The 16,216-nt window shown below is 57.9% G+C and overlaps 1 protein-coding gene across 7 annotated transcripts; it reads right to left on the reverse strand.

Moving 5' to 3' along the window:
* Positions 1-475: 475 nt before the first annotated feature.
* CSNK1G2 (casein kinase 1 gamma 2) lies at positions 476-15,791 on the reverse strand. 7 transcript variants are annotated; one of them, XM_085517646.1, is made up of 15 exons: positions 15,561-15,791; positions 11,735-11,867; positions 8,979-9,117; positions 5,199-5,659; positions 3,882-3,922; positions 3,717-3,786; positions 3,476-3,624; positions 3,164-3,398; positions 2,947-3,032; positions 2,773-2,857; positions 2,546-2,694; positions 2,327-2,410; positions 1,686-1,787; positions 1,008-1,114; positions 476-897 (listed from the first exon to the last, which is right to left on the reverse strand). In XM_085517646.1, exons 4-15 carry the CDS (start codon positions 5,383-5,385, stop codon positions 843-845), a joined length of 1,350 nt encoding a protein of 449 aa, XP_085373772.1. In that variant the 5' UTR covers positions 5,386-5,659; positions 8,979-9,117; positions 11,735-11,867; positions 15,561-15,791; the 3' UTR covers positions 476-842. The 7 variants fall into 7 exon arrangements, with proteins under 7 accessions (XP_085373772.1, XP_015742127.1, XP_085373774.1 ...); XM_015886641.3 differs by lacking the exon at positions 11,735-11,867; XM_085517648.1 differs by lacking the exon at positions 1,686-1,787 and having other exon boundaries at positions 15,561-15,779.
* Between the last annotated feature and the right edge of the window lie 425 nt (positions 15,792-16,216).

Genomic DNA, 16,216 nt, shown 5'->3' on the forward strand with positions numbered 1-16,216 from the left:
AAAAAGGAGCCCCACAGGAGCAGGGTCTGCACACTGTGCTGGGAAGCTGTGAGCACTGCAGGGGGGGGGCAGGATGGGGGGCTCAGTGTTCCCTATCGGGGCTCCCCCCCTTATTCCCCACATTGGGATGGTTTGGACGATGCTCTGAAGCAGCCACAGATGTTACCCCACTTTCCCCCCCCCCCCCTCCCCAGAGCCCCCCCCGGTGCCATCTGAGCCCCTCGGGGCAGAGCAGCGGGTGCGGGTAAAGCTAAGCGTGCCCCCCCCCAACGGTGATGGATGCACACAGCAGCGTGGCACTCACTGGGGGGGGGGTCTGTGCACGCTGCTTGGGGGGTCACCCACCCCCCACCTCCATCATGGACCCACTGTCCACTACAAACAACAGCGGGTCGGATCAACCCGCAGCGCCGCGGAGCTCGGCCCTGTTCCCCCCCCGGGACGCGGCGGATGGCAGGGAAGGACGGAGCCACAATTGGGAGCGCTGCACTGAGACTCATTTAAATTAACTTAAAGAGACAAAGAAGCAACAGAAAGAAAAATAAACCAGCCCAGGGTTCGGTTCGGTCCGTAGCGCGGTGGGATCAGCGCCCGCTCCCATCATAGGGCACAACGGGCGGCCCCGCGCTGCGCTCCCTGCGGGTTTTCTTTGCGTTTTTATATACCTTTTAGTTTTCTTTTTGGCGGATGCGGGACATGAGCGGCCGGGTAAAGGGGGGGGGGGGCGGCCCTATCTGCTGCCTCCCCATCACCCCCCCCCCCCCCACCTCCCCCATCGCGGCGCTGCGGCTCCGTCCGGCACGGCCGGAGGGAGGGGAGCCCCCCCCGCTGCTCTGCCCCGCTCACTTATGGCGTTTGGTGCTTTTCCTCTTCCTCCTCTTGAAGAAACAGCAGCACCTGCGGACAGACAGACAGGATGGACAGACAGTCAGTGTTGTGCTGTGTGCTGCATGGGGACCTGCTGTCCCCATAAATGCTTGTGGGGCTGGGGGGGGGTTTGTCCTTACTTTGTATCGTCGGTCACCTCCACTTCGGTGGGGGCTGTGATGGGCGCGTTCGAGTGCCCCGCCGTCGGGTCGTCCGTGTTCAGCTCCCCGTTGGTGGAGCTCATCACCTGCGGGGGGAGCACAGTGAGTGTGGGGCCGCCCTGTGGGGTAGGGGGGGCCGTCATCCCATGGGGCCTCATCCCTCACCCCACTGCAGCCGTGGGGTCCTGGCTGCCCTCGCTGTGATGGAGGATGCTGCTCCTGTGTTGCCCTGCCCTGACCCACATCGCCCCATCCCAACCCAAACTGCTCCCACTGCCATCCCTGAGCCCCAGCACGGCCGTGCCGAGGTGCTCAGCCCCCAAAGGCTCAGCAGGGATGAAGGGCGACCCACTGCCACCCCACAGCGCAGCGGGGCCCAGCAGCGGCGATGGGACGAAGCGCAGACAGAGGGAGTGGCACAGCACAGCCATGGGGGGGACCTGGGGGGTCCCCAGCACAGCAACCCCCCCCTGAGCCGAGGAGCCGAGGGCTGCCCAGGGCTGGGCGGACAGAAGCAGGGCTCCAAGCTGTCGCCCCATCCCAGCGATGGAGGAACAGCCCCGCAGCAATGACGGGTCCTGGCAGCACAGCACAACACAGCACAGCCTGCTCTGCCCCATGGCCCCCCCCTGCCATCGGCGCGTGGTTGTCGTGTACCTGGACGGACCCCCCGAGCCTCCCGGCTGCCAGGTGAGCTCCCCCAGGCTCCTCGGGCTGCCCGCCAGCGTGAGCATCACACTGCTCCGTCCCATCGGGCGGCTGCTCATGGCAGGCGGGAGGTAAAGGATGAAAAGAAACAACAGAACAGAAAAGAGGAAAAGAATGGGGGGAGGATGGGGAGGAGAAGGGAGAGAAGAGTGGGGGGAAGGAGTCGAGAAAATAAAGCATGCAAAAGCAAAAGCTGAGGACGGAGCAGATTGGAAAGGTGGGGAGGGGGGGGGGGGCAGTATGTGGGGGGGTCGGTGCAGCTCTGTCCCCTCCAGGAGCAGTGGGGCTGTGGGGGGAACCTGGGGAGGGCTGGGGGTCACCCAACTCCTGCACAGCTCCACCTGCCCCCCAGCATCACCCCAACACCCCGAGCCCTGGAGCAGCTCCTCCTCCTGCCAGCTCTGCCCCCAGCACTGACCATAACCAGCAGCAAAACACAGCAGACATCGCCCCCAGCACCACGTTACACTGCCATCCCTGAGCCCCGCAGGCAGCCCTGGCTGCTCCGTCCCACCCGCAGCCCCCATGAAGCAACCCCAGCACCACGAGGAGCAGGAGGCGCTGGGTACGGCCACGCTGCTGCTGCTCACCTGGTGTTTGGTGTGTGGCTGTGCTTTGTCTCTGCTCGGGGGCTGCACCTGCACCTCGCTGTGCATCGTGCCGATGGGGGTGGGCTGGGGATGCAAAGGAGACAACGTCAGCCGTGCTAAAGGAATAAAGCAGCCCCCAACCCAGCAGGAGCCTCAGAGTGACTCGGAGCTGCCCCCTGCCCACCCCCCCATTGCCTTGGCAGCCCCCTCCCCACTCACCAGTGGTTTCCCAGCCCAGTCGTATTCGTAGTCGAACACGTAACCGTTCCTCTCAAACAGATCCGTGAACAGCTTCCGCAGGTAATCGTAGTCCGGCTTCTCAAAGAAGTCCAAGCGCCGCACGTAGCGCAGGTACGTGGCCATCTCCTCTGCGGGGATAAAGGGGGGGGGGCTCAGTTTGGGTTGGGGTGGAGGTGGGGGTCCGGGGTCACGCTGAGTGTCCTCACCTGGGAAGTTCTCACACAGCACCTCCACTGGGGTGGCTCGTTTGGTGTCACCGATCTTCTGGTACCTCTCCTTTAGTGTGTCCGCCTGGAGGAGGGAGTGGGGTCAGGGGGAGCAGTTTGGGGGGGGGGGGGGCACAGCACAGGTAGGGCTCTGAGCAGCCCCCAACCCTTTACCTTCAGGCCCTGCCAGGGGAGGCTCCCACGGAGGAAGTACATAAACATGTGGCCTAACGCTTCCAGGTCGTCCCTGCGGCTTTGTTCTGAGCAAGGACAGAAGGGTGGTCAGCACATCCATCCCACCCCAAAGCCCCCTTTAAACCCCCCCCCAAAGCCCATTTAGGTGGGTGGGCAGCCCCACAGCCCCCTCCCCACCCCACAGCTCATGTCTTACCCTTCCCGAGGTGGGTGTTGATGCTCATGTAACGCGCCGTCCCCGTCAGGCTCTTGTGCTCTCTGTAGGGGATGTGTTTTTTGGTCTCGGGGTCGATGTACTCTTTGGCCAGGCCGAAGTCAATGATGTGGATGGTGTGCTGCCGTTTGCTGCCCGGCCGCCCCACCAGGAAGTTCTCTGGTTTGACGTCTCTGTAGATGAGGCTTTTGGTGTGGACGTACTCCATCCTTGTGATCTGAATGGCACAGGGGGGGGGTCAGCAGGGTGTGTGCAGCCCCCAGTGCTGTGCCCCCCATTCTGCCCTCCCCTCACCAGCTGGATGGCGATCATCAGGACGGTTTTGAGGGTGAAGGTGCGGTCGCACAGATCAAAGAGATCCTCCAGGCTGGGGCCCAGCAGCTCCAGCACCATGGCGTTGTACTTCCCGCAGGGGCCAAAGTAGTAAACCTGAGGAATTCCTTCTGCAGGAGACAAAGGGGGGGAAGGGAGGGAAGTCAGTGCTGTGCCCACAACCAGAGCAGCATCGTAACGATGGGGGAGCTCTGTGCTGTACCTGCATTGCCCAGCTGCTTGTAGAAGCGATACTCCAGGTGCAGCTGTGGGGCCCGAGACTTGATGGGCTCCTGGCAGGAGGGAAGCAGTGCTCAGTGCTGCTGGGGGAGGCCTTGAGCTCAACCCCCCCCATACACACACACACACACACAACAGGCAGACTCACCAATTTGATCGCTACGTATTCGTTGGTGTAGAGGTTCTTTCCTGTAAGGAAACACCAACAAAAGGCATCACTAGTGAGTGGGGGTCCCCATCCCCACCCCCCCACACCCACAGCTCCTAAAGGCTGAGCTGCAGTGCCCACACAGCACAGCAGCCCCCCCAGGACCCCCCTGTGCTGCCCCAGGATGCCACAGAACCCACGCAGGAGCTGCGTGCTGCCCTATGCAGCTGCATCTGTTTGGGGTTTCCTCCGAGCAATCTGCTCCTCCTGGCAGCAGATCTCATTTGAAGCCACCTGAAGCAGCAATAAATCCTCGCTGGGTGACAGCAGAGCCAGCTGCTGAGTGGAGTTATAGGGAGGGACTGATAGGAAGGGAGCTGAGAGGGCTGGAGCTGCTGCCCCATCCCATGCAGGGACTTCCCCAGCACAACGCGCCTCTATGCGGACAGCAAGGGAAAGGCAGAGCCTGAAGTGAAGGCAGAGAACTGAAATCCAAGCAGCAAAACGGGCAGTAGAGAGCAAATATTTGCCTTTGCAGAGGGCCCTTTGCCCCATCAGCCTCCAAACCAGGCAGTGGCATCAGCAGCTGCTGCACGGTGAGGGCAGCTCAAGCACTGTGAGCTCTGAGTGCTGCTCCCTCAGAGGGGACCATGGAATACCAGCCCACGGCCCCATCCAGCCTGGCCTTGAACACCTCCATGGATGAATGGGGCATCCACAGCCTCTCTGGGCAGCTGTTCCAGCACCTCAACACCCTCATAGTAATGAACTTCTCCCTGACATCCAACCTCAATCTTCCCTCTTTCAACTTAAAACCATTTCCCCTTGTCCTGCTGTTATCCACCCTCTCAAAGAGATGACTCCCCTCCTGTCATAGTACTGAATGGCTGCATTGAGGTCACCCCACAACCTTCTCTTCTCCATGCTGAACAAGCCCAGCTCCCTCATCCCATCCTTGCAGGGGAGGTGCTGCAGCCCTCTGAGCATCCTTATGGCCTCCTCTGGACCCTCCCCAACATCCCTGTCTTTCCTGTACTGGGGGACCCAGCTCTGGACGCAGCACTGCAGATGGGGCCTCATGAGGGCAGAGCAGAGAGGGACAATCACCTCCCTGTCCCTGCTGGCCACCCCCATTCTGATGGAGCCCAGGATCCCTGGGACAGAATGATGCTTGAACCCAAAGGGACGGGAATAGGGCCCTTCACCCCACAGCGTTTGGGGAGAGGAAGCATTTAGGAACAGAACCCACAGTGCTGTGCTGCAGGAGGGCACAGCAGCAGGACACACAGCCAGGACGCAGCACGAGGCCCTTCTCACCTAGACGGAGCTCCCCGAAATTGCCGCATCCGATCTTCTTTCCGACGCGGAAGTTGGGACCCACCATTAAGACTCCCGAATTGGTTCCGGCACTTCGACTTCCATGGCTGCTCCTTCCTCCACCCGTCTTGGACATCCTTTTACCTTCCTCCAGCTCCCCTTTCCCTCCTCTCTTATCAAAATCCATAAGTTTGTGATACCCCGGCCTCTCCACGGTTACGCTGCTGCCATACAAATCCCAGAGCTGCTGAAAGTTGAGGGAGGGGGGGGAGGAGGGAGGAGAAAAGAAGCGGGGCTGCCCTCGGTCAGTGCAGCATCCCGGTGTGCGGCAGGGGGACGAGCCGGGTTACTGCAACGTTGGTGCTTGTCGAGGTGCTGCCGGGATGGTCATCGTCGCCGGTCACGAGGAGATCTTTGGTGGAGAGAACATCCTGCAGAGGGTCCTCCCTGCGCCCGGCGAGCTGATGGAGAAAGGAGAGTCAGTGTGATATGGGGCTGTGTGTGCCCACTGCACTGCCTGACCCATGGCCATGGTAGAGGGGTACAGGGTGGTGCTGCTGTGGGGAGAGCAGAGCTGAAACTGCTGCTCTAAGTGAAGGCCTGAGTGGGGAGGGAAATAGTGCAGTGTGAGCCAGGAGTCAGAGGGGAGGACAGTGTAACCATGGAGGGAGGGTGGAAGAAGGGGCTGAGCCCCACGGTGCAGGGCACACAGCACAGTGCTGCTATGGGGCACAGAGCAGGGCACACAGCACAGTGCTGCTATGGGGCGCAGAGCAGGGCACACAGCACAGTGCTGCTATGGGGCACAGAGGATCCCTGCGAGTCAGGTCTGGGTCTCCAAACCAAGCAGCCCAAGGCACAAAGTGCCCCTCTGCTCATCATCAGGTGATACAAGCATTGGTACAGGGGCAGAGCAGAGGGACAGACAGACAGCCATGCACACACAGCCACCACTGATGGGTTTCTGCTCCCACAGCAGTGGCTGCAATCCTCTCTGCTCTCCTCCAGCTCCTGTTGCAGCACTGCCAGCCCTCAGCTCTGCTTAACCAAGCAAACCCAGCCCCCTCCAGCACTCAGACTGCAGGAAATGAGCACCCTGCGAGCCCTGACGCTCAGCCAAAGCCCGTAAAACTTTTTTACTGGCTCGCAATAGCTATTAATAATCATAAAAAAGGCTTCTTGTGTTAAAGGGTGCACGGGGGGGAGGGGATGAGGGAGGGTCTGAGAGCAGCTTCAGGAGGCTGCCCTGCTCCACATCCAACAGCACACCTTGTTCTGGAGCACAGTGACTGGTGGGCTCCATCCCTGCAGGCTCTGAGCTGCCACCTCTGCAGCACCCTGCAAGAACACCCCAAAGCTTCAGCCTCTCCCACCCCCCTCCCCTCCTCACCCATGGGGAGAAGCAAAGCACAGCAGGGACACCGAGCTGCCTTGGGTGTGGGGCAGGAAGGGCAGTGGGTGATGCTGAGAGTGGGGCCCCCCTGTGCTTTGTTCCCCCCATCCCAAGCACACACAGCCCACACGTCACGTCCTGCTCACTCTCTGCTCCTTGATGTGGCCTTAAACCAAAGCAGAGCCCCCCTGCAATGGAAAGAGCTCCGACTCCAGGAAGCAAAACCAAACCAGGCTGCAGACAAACACACCACAGAAGCAGTGAGAGCTGAGGCTCTTCCAGCTCTGCTCACTGCTTTGCACACTCATGTTGGTGTGGGCACAACACGAAGCTCTCATTGAACACCTCAGTGCTGTTTAGGGCAGCACACAGCTCAGCTCCAGGGCTGGGACTGGAGGGCTCACAGGGCTGACAGCTGCCCTGGTCTGACAGAGCAGCCCTCAAGGGAAAGAAAACAGCAAAATACCCCTAAACGGGGGCTGTAAAGCTTTTAATCCACCATCAGCCGAGCATCCTTGTTCCAAAGCTCCCCTCCCTTCCCAGCTCTGTGCTGCCCTGTATCTCTGCAAGGCCACGAAAATGAAAACCTCAGGATTAGAAAAGGAAATAAAGACAAAAGAGGAACGGTTTTGCACTAAAGAGAAGGAGATCTGGATTAGATTGAGGATGAAGGTCCCTCCCATTGGAGCCCCACGCCTGGAGGGGCAGCCAGCCCTCATGGGTGATCTTTAGGGTCTCCTCCAACCCAAACCACGCCATGATCCCACAGATAAGAAAGCACTGTATGTTTTCAGCCCCCATCCCCCCCAAATCTGAAGGGTGCTGTGAAAATGATGGGTTTTTCTTCCTGGAAATGATGGGTTTTCCAACCCATTCCTGTAGCTCTCCCATGGATCCACCATCCATCACTCAATGGACAACATTTGCTATTGACGGAGCGGCTGCTTCCCAGCTCGGTGCCCTGACAAACGCTCAGCTCTCGCCATGCAAAACCAATAATGACTCACGCATGATTTCATTCAGATCTTTAGAGGTTACAAAGCTGACACGCTCGAAACCATCGGGGCTGCTGGAAAAGCACAATCTCAGCTGAGATCCTGATGGTGGTGGGGAGGGATGAGCCGGCCCCATTCAGAGCAATGCAGCCATAGCCTAAAGCAGAGCTCTGCATCCCCATCCAACTCCATCACACCTGGATGGAAAACATGAGCAGGGTTTTAGCACAGAGCAGGAAATGCCACGGCTGGGATTGCAGTAGGAACCAAGGGAAAAGCTAAAAATATTGCCCTAGGAAATACAGTAATAATAAGAGTAAATAGACAGAGGCTAAAATAAGAGTTGGTCTGAAAACGAGGCTGAAAAGGATCAAACGCTGCACGTCCCATCTGAGAGCTGAGCGCCTCACATTCAATGCCACAAACTCCAACTTCCAACTACAGACTCATTAAACCTCCCAGACAGAAAACACTGATGCTCTATCAGAGAGACCCCAATGGCAGCAGCCCTGTGGTCGCCTGTAAGATGAGCTCTGTGCCTGTATAAGAACTGATTGTGCCCAACTCAGGCCCAGCAGCTCTATGTGCCTCACAGCCACTGGGATGGACCCACAGTGTGCAATGCCAAACCAGTTTGGGGTCAGGAGCAGCAGATCCTGGGGCAGGATGGAGCTGGGCACCAAAGCAGAGCGGGGCTGGGTTTGCATGGGTTGGGCAGGCTCTGTGCTGTCACTGTAAGCTGGAGGCAATGAGCAGTAATCCTTGTGAGCCATGGGAAAGATGAGGGCTCATCCTCTGCCCCTGCACGAAGTGGGGCCATGGTTGTGCAGAATCCATCACAGCTCAAAGAGGCCAATTAAGACGCTGAAGTGGTTTCGGTTTTAGTCATGTAGATGCAGTAATAGAAGAGAAAGGAAGTTTCTGACAGACAAAGCAGAGCCTCTAACTGGGAGACCTGAGGAGGATGGCATCAGCCACAGCCCGGCCCCTCTGCTCTTCCCTGGGGACACTACATACAGCCCAGATGCTGACGAGGCCCTTTGGGTTCCTGCAGTGATCAGTGGGGCCCTGCACAGCCCCAGCAGTGACTTCACAAGTGGTCTCAGCAGCCCCTCACACTCGCTGCCTCCTGCAGCTCTGCCAGCAGGTTTGCTATTGAAGCCCAACAAAGCAGCCAGAGCACAACGAGCTCTGCTTGGCCACCAGATCCTAATTAAGCCCACGCTGCTGCTGCTGGGAGGCAGAGCTGCAAAGGAACCAGCTGCCTTCCAGGAACCCACAGCAGCTGGTCAGCACAAACCTGCTCACCAGCATCATGAGAGCACTGAGCTGCACAACCAACCCCAGCAAGGCTCAGAGCTCACATCCCAACCAGATCCAACCTGAGCTCACCCCCAGTGATGCCCAAGGTTTGCTGTGCAGAACAAGGCTGGCTCTCCTCACTCCATACCGTCACTTCTCCCCACGCTGCTGCTGCAAACAGCACTGATGCAACCCTTCAATTTGCTCCCGTTGATGCAACCGCTGGAGGCTGAAGATGGAAAACAAACAGGGATGTGATAACAGCAAACCCCAACCTCAACCCCACAGCCTCGAGCCCCACATGTGCTTCCATCCAACACAGGGATCAGCTGCAGTGAGGCCAAGGGGCTCTATATCTGGTCAGTAAAAGGACTGAAGTGTTTCCCAACCCTTTCCCTATAACAAAGGGATGTATGTGGCTCCTTCCCTCCCCCAGGCTCACAACCTCCACCTGGAGCTTTCCTCCCTCCCAGCAGCCAGGACACACCTCCCAGCACTGGGCAGGAGCCCAGGCAGCAGCATTCATTGGTGTGTCTCTTCCTGCTGCTCCCTATTGCAAGCTCCAGGGGTTTTCCAGCCGGCTGATGCAAAGGGTAAATGCCCTTTGGCTCTTACACTCTCTGCAGCTTGAGGTACTTCACTGAGGAAGTGTTGCTGCAGAAGAGGGAACTGAGGCACAACTGCCCACCATCAGCACGACTGGGGGCACCCTGAGCCCTGCAGCAAGGAGGGGAAGCCAGGAGTTCATGTTATATCACAATGAAGCCCCACAGACCCCAAATACCCCACACAGGCTGTGTGCAGTGCCTGCTGCCTTGTGAGATGCATGGCAGAAGGCTTCTCCCGGCCCATCTGGGGGCTGTCAGTGCACACAGATCTGCCTGGCCTCACGTCATGTGTATCACCACCAACCCTGTGCTGTCAGCAGGATCCGGGTTGGCATAAACACTTTTAATAGTAGGAGCTCTTTCTTTTTTTTTTCCCCTTAACCCATATCCTTTTGACAGAACCAGGTTAGGAAGCAGCTGCACCGGCAGATCTGGGATGGCCTTCTGTGATGCGAGGTAGGAGGAAAAGGGGACGAGCAATCACTTCCATCACCCAAATACAGCTCATTGCAACTCCCCTATGGTCACACGGAAGCAGGGGACACCAGCAGTGACTAAAGCAGCTCAGCTGTGTCCCAGCAGAGTCCTGGAGGTGGGGATGCAGGGGGTGCTGCTCCCATTGGTGATGAGGCTGCTTCCATTTCTGGGCTGTGGAGCTGCCAAGCTGAGCTGTCCCACATTCCAAGCAGCACTGCTGCTCCCTGTGCTCTCTCCCAAAGCCTCACACATTTCCTAAATCACTGCCAAATCTTAAGGAAGGAGAAGGGTGGAAGGGCAAACTTCCAGGGGGGTTTACATGGAGAGCTCTCCCCTGAGCCATCAGAGTCCCTGCAGTGGGATGCCAGCACTGTTTCCCTTTTAGAAGGGAGCTGAATGCACTCACTGCCGTCCTGCCTTACACAGGGACAGCTTCCAGGGTCACCAGCAGGACCCAGGGCCCCCCCAACGGGTGGAAGGAGCAGCAAGGAAGCACCGTGCAATTAATCCTCCCTGCAGAGTAAGTGGGGCAGAGGGCCGTGCTGTGGCACAGCAATATCCATCAGCTTACACACCAGCGTCAGCAGCATCTTTGGAGAAGCAACGAATGATCCGGGAAACATTTCTCCTCCCATCCCCTCTATTACAAGGCTGAGCAGCTCAGTCCTTCCTTGCATCCTCTCGGAGGTACCCGGGTGACCTGCTGTTGTCATAAGTGGGGAAGCAAAGCAACACAAAACAGACACACCTCAGATCTCCCCCATGGGATCAGGACGGCACCAAAGCAGGAGCACGGCAGGGGCTGCAGATGGAGAGGCAGCCCCAGAGCTGCTATAGGTCAGGAGAGGGATGGGTACACATGGAGACTTCTCAAGGGGTTCATCCAACTCCAACCACCTCTCAGGCAGGGAGCTGTGGTGTAACCTGGCTGCTTCCTCCCTTTCCCTTACCTGCTCCAGACCTGCTTCTCCGGGCTCCACACAGAAGGATGATGTGTGGTGTCAGAGGGACGTGCAGGAGACACCCCTGTGAGGACCCGCTTCATGCTGCTGCTATTAATATCCAGAACATTACTTGCATGTACAAACTGTCCCTTCTCCCTCATTTCTGGGCTCTCACTTCTGTGAGCTGTCCCAGAAAGCCCAGCCAACACACGCTCACCCTTCCTTAGCACACGCTTCCATCTGAAACTCAAACCTTTTGTTTCTAGTTCCTGCCACCTCTCTGAGTCCCTGCAGGCAGCAAACTACTGCCCCAGCTTCCTCATTCATTACACAACCCATCCATGGGCAGAACTCCCTCAGCTTTCATTACAGTGATGGCACAGTGCTGCTGGGTGCCCACTGCAGCCTCAGGGATGGCACGAACCCCATCAAGGCTCTTCATGGCTATGGATGGGCTGCAGGACTCAGCTCAGGTACCTCCAGACAGTGCCAGGTGTCTGAAAAAGGGAATGAGCAAACACTCATCTTCCTTAACAGCCCCCTGAGCCCGGCTCCCCTGTGCTGGATGGGGCTGTGACAAAAGCCTTCATTTCCCCATCACTCTCACAGCCACCCCAGCTGGGCTCAGGAGCATACAAGCTATATCTGAACTCAGTTCAATAGTCAAGGATCCAACCAAGAGCCAGGCAGAGGCTCAATGTGCAACTAAGGCAGAGCAAACTTCAGAGCTGGAGCTGGGAGCTCAGCCTGGCTGCACAATCAGAGCTGGGCAAAGAGCAGCAGGTTCCCCCCCAGCAGCACATCCTCATTAACCCACCTCTGGGATGCCAGCACTGCCAGCAGGGTCTCACCACGGGCCAGGCAGTGCCACAAAGCAAGAAGGATCGCAGCGAGGTGAGCGAGGACAGGAGAAGCCATAAGCAGGTCCAGGGCACAGGAGCCACCAAAGGCTGAAGCAAAAGCAAAAGCAGCAGAGTGTTTCTTTCCCAATGGGATTCTTCCATCAGGAAGCCAACCCGTGCTCCATCCCAGCTCCCCCCCGTTGGAAATGGCCCCAAACCTGCGCCTTAACCCGGCAGTGGGACAGACACACCCAGCAGCTCAGACATTTCCTCCCTGTGCTGCTGCTGCTGCTCGGGCCCACGGGGCAACATGGGGCCCTCACAGACCTGTATGCACAGAGACCAAAGCATTTCCTGCAATCCCTCCCTCCCCCCCCCCCCCCCCCAGATGTTCTTCTCTCAAACTTCTTCCTTCAGGCAAATATTTGGAGTCCAGCAGGCATTCCTCATTGCAGGAACAAGTTAAATATTGGCCCCTAAAACACCAGCAAGTGCCTTTCAACGATTTCTGGCCGCAGAAGCATTGCTCTGGACTTTGATTTCTGGCTCTGAGCAGAAATAGGAGCAAAGCACCAAGGGCTGCAATCCTGTCCCTGGAGCTGTCAGCATCTGGTGTCTGTCCCTTGCTTTGGGTGTTTGCTGTCACCCCACTGCAGTGCAGCCTTTGGGTATTTCAAGACCTGCAAGAACAGAGCAGCACAGAGCCGTGCTGCTGCCAAGGAAAGCTTCACGAAATTCAAGTTCAAGACCAACGTTGGCCCCCGGTTAATTAACTTAAGAACAACCCTCTTAGGAAGGCAAAGCCTGCGCATCACCTGCCAAGCATCTCATTTGCTATTTGGAAAGCAAAAGCCAGGCCTCCTTCATTAAAAAACATTACATCACATTAGACAACAAAGGGCCACGGGATGCTTTCTGGTCAGTGCTCTCCTTGGGAACAAACCCTTATGGCTGTGGGTCACGCACCTCTCGACCTCTCCATGCAAAGCTCTGCCTGCAAGCTGCTGCTTACCTGGATGGAGGAGCATCCCTTAAAACACAGAGCATGGGAGCACCGACCCTCACTGAGCTCCCTGAGCTGCTGCAGTGTCACACCACGGTGCACGGAAGCAGCCAGCCCTGTGGTTTCCCATTCACTGCTTCACCCCTTTCCCCTCACAACAGGAAGGTGCTGTCAGAACCAGTGAGAGGTTTGGGGAGAAAACGGATGGTTCTGAACACAGCAGGTTGACCATGAGGTGCAGGAGGGCTGAGCTGGGTTGTGTACCCCAAAGGAGCACCCAGCAGCACAGCAAAGGGATCCTGAGTGCCTCTCTGCCCAGAGGTGTGTGCTGAGATACCTTGTTTTAAAGCAGCTCCTGTGCAACAGGAAGGAGCAGAGCTGCAGCAGGGATTGCAGGGGATCCCCAGGAGATGGAGGGCAGTGATGGGAGCCCACAAAAGCCCCAATGCTCAGTATACAGAAGTCACCTTCCTGCCTCACTCACTGCTCAGCCCTGTGCCTGCTCCACTGCCGCAGCCCTCCAGGAGACGCTGAATGCCAGCAGGACGCACGAGCATCCATCCTAATTAAAAAAATAAACAGATAACATTGGAAACCCCACTATTTATAAGCACACGAGGTGCTGCTCCACACACACTGTAGCAAGTTCAGTCTCTCCTCCTTCAGCAGGGCAATGGGCTGAGGGTTTAGCAGCACAACGTGCCATCATCCTGAGGTTTCAATGTCCAAAACCCAGCCATGCAGGTACTCAGCCTCCTGGCCACACAAAGGCTGGGGCTGCCAGCAGCTCTGCAGCTCAGGAAAGCACCAGGGGAAGGGGAGGCTGCAGGCTGCCCGAGCCCAGGAAACATGTTTACTGGCATGTTGCTCTCAGCCATCATCTCCTCCAGCCCAGAGGGGGTGGGAGGGGGAAATACTGATTGTCCACCAGCACCAGCCTCGTGTGCTGCTCCCATTGATCCGCTGAGTCACTCTCATATTAGCAGTTTTGACAACACTCAGGGCTGCACAGAAGCTCGGAAGCTGAATACAAAGCAAGAGGCAAGGCAAAGCAAGAGGTAACGCGAAGCAAGAGGTAATAAGGCAAAGCCTGGCTGAACTGAATTCGGAAACCTGCTGAACTGCAGCTGCCAACTTCCTCCTCTCCACTCACTCTTATGAAGAGTGCGGCAACCAGAAAACCAAACACGAGCCACGGTGCAAGGGCAGCAACACAGAGCTCCATTCAGTGCTGCCTGAGATGCTGCCGGACACACAAACACCCTCCCTTGCAAACCAATGCCAACTGCACCCCGGATGGTTCGTTACAGAGCAGCAGCTGTATTTGTAGAGGGCTACAGAACCCATTTATAAGGCCTTGCAGGTTTGTAGGCTGGTAACTACAATCCCAAAGGCTGCGGGAGGGCAACAGCAGGATGAGCCCAACAACCCCTATAGAACTCAGGGCACACCAACAAAAAGCTGCCACCAACCCAGCACCACACTCATGTTCAATCATCACTACGACCCTCCAACCTTCCCAGAGGCCCCACAGCAACATTAAAACCATCCCTGCCCAACGCTCCTACCCACAGAGCACCAAATTACAGCAAAACCCAACAAATCTCTGGCAAACCCCAGCTGCCAAACCCACCCCAAGGCAACAAAGGCCTCTCCCTGCCATCCCCACCGAGGCCTCCTGTCCTAATTCACAGCAATTCTCTTTCAGATGCACTGGCAAACACCAAACGCTCGCTCCCATCTGTTATATAAGGGCCAGCACTCTGAGCTCGGCGGTGGCAGCACGGGGTGAGGACAGAGGGCTGCACACCAACAGGACGGCCCGGCTGCCCCCGTGAACTCATTCAACTTCTTAGGATTCATTAGCAGATATCCAACCACTTGTTGTGCAGAAGGCAAAAACAGATGGGTTAGTTAACGACAGCAGAGAGCCCCGTTCCCACTTCAGGAGCTGCTTCATCCAGGATGGGACGGGGCGATGGGTGACCTCCAGTTTGGGTTGACTTCACCAGCTTTAGGGTTTCAGTTCAGAACCACACATAACACGGCTGGACCACACGCTGTTCCTCCACACCCAGCTCCCCCATAGCAGCACAGTGTCCCCCCCTCGGGTTGAGAGCTCTGCTCCTCTCTCTATACCCACAGCACGGGGTATAGGGGGGGGTCTGCAGCCCTCAGAGCACGGGGAGGGGGATCTGCAGCCCTCAGAGCACAGGGTGTGGGGGGGGGGTCTGCTGCCCTCAGAGCACGGGGAGGGGAGGTCTTCAACCCTCAGAGCACGGGGTGTAGGGGGGGTCTGCAACCCTCAGAGCACTAAGAGGGGGGATCTGCTGCCCTCAGAACACAGGGTGTAGGGGGGTCTGCAGCCCTCAGAGCTCTCCCCATAGGGACACAGTTCACTCCGTGCTGGCACGGCAGGAGCAGGCCGCCTTATTCCCCCCCTCCCGTTCCTCATATCCATCTTCACCATCTCGGCTGAAGAAATAAAGCTCTTTTAAACACCGGACCCAGCACAACCCCCCGCCCTCAAACCAAAGCCCCATACAAAGGGCCCACGTCCTGCAGGCCCCACCATAACGGGAGGGGCAGCTCCCCCCGGCCCCACACAACCCCACACAGCCCCACAGCCCGGGGGGCTGCATTGAAGCCCCACACAACGCCCCCCAGCCCCATCAGCGCCCCACAGGCCCCATTCCCCCACAGGCCCCGCCCGGCCCGGCCCGGCCTCCCCCGCCCCAACGCTGCCCGGTCCTTATCGGGCCGAATCACGGCAATAAAGCGGCCCCAATGGCCGTTACCTCGGCGGTCCCTCAGCGCCGGGCCCCGCAGCCGCAGCCCCGCGGCCTGCCCATGGCGGCGCCCCCGGCCCGGCCCTCCTCACGCCGCCTCTCGCCTCCCCTCACCACTCCAACCAGCGACAACGCTACGCCACCAGCGTAAGCTCCGCTCTCAACCATACGCCCCACACCACGCCGCCGGCGTAAGATCCCTTCTTGAATACCAACTCCGGAGCGGAGCGCGGCGCAAGCGCAGCTGATTAAAGGATGGTGGCGCAACGGAGTTGGCGTAAAGCGTGATCGTGAATAGGAGACTGGAGGAGAATGGCGGGCGGGATGCTTTACGACACCGCGGCGCGCTTTACGGCAGCACCGCACTTAGCGGCTAAAGGCGTGATTTCCGTTTAACCCTTTGTTGACCGGAGCGCTCTGTGCGGTCCTATATGGGTTGTACCTACAAACATCCTTGGGCATTAATGGCCAATATCACTGCCTGGTTGGATTGCATTGGGGTTAAAACATGGCATTCCCATTGAGCTGAGGGAGAATTGGGCCTGACATCCATCATAGAGATGGTGATGGCTGCTGGGGGGGCTCTGAATGGAGGCAGGGATTGAGATGAGCTGATATTGGATTAATAATCTGTGATGGAAATGGCTCCTATGGCTCCTTTAAAT

This window comes from Coturnix japonica, chromosome 16 (assembly GCF_054131305.1).
Source record: "Coturnix japonica strain WE chromosome 16, WE-NBRP24, whole genome shotgun sequence".
Taxonomy (NCBI): domain Eukaryota; kingdom Metazoa; phylum Chordata; class Aves; order Galliformes; family Phasianidae; genus Coturnix; species Coturnix japonica.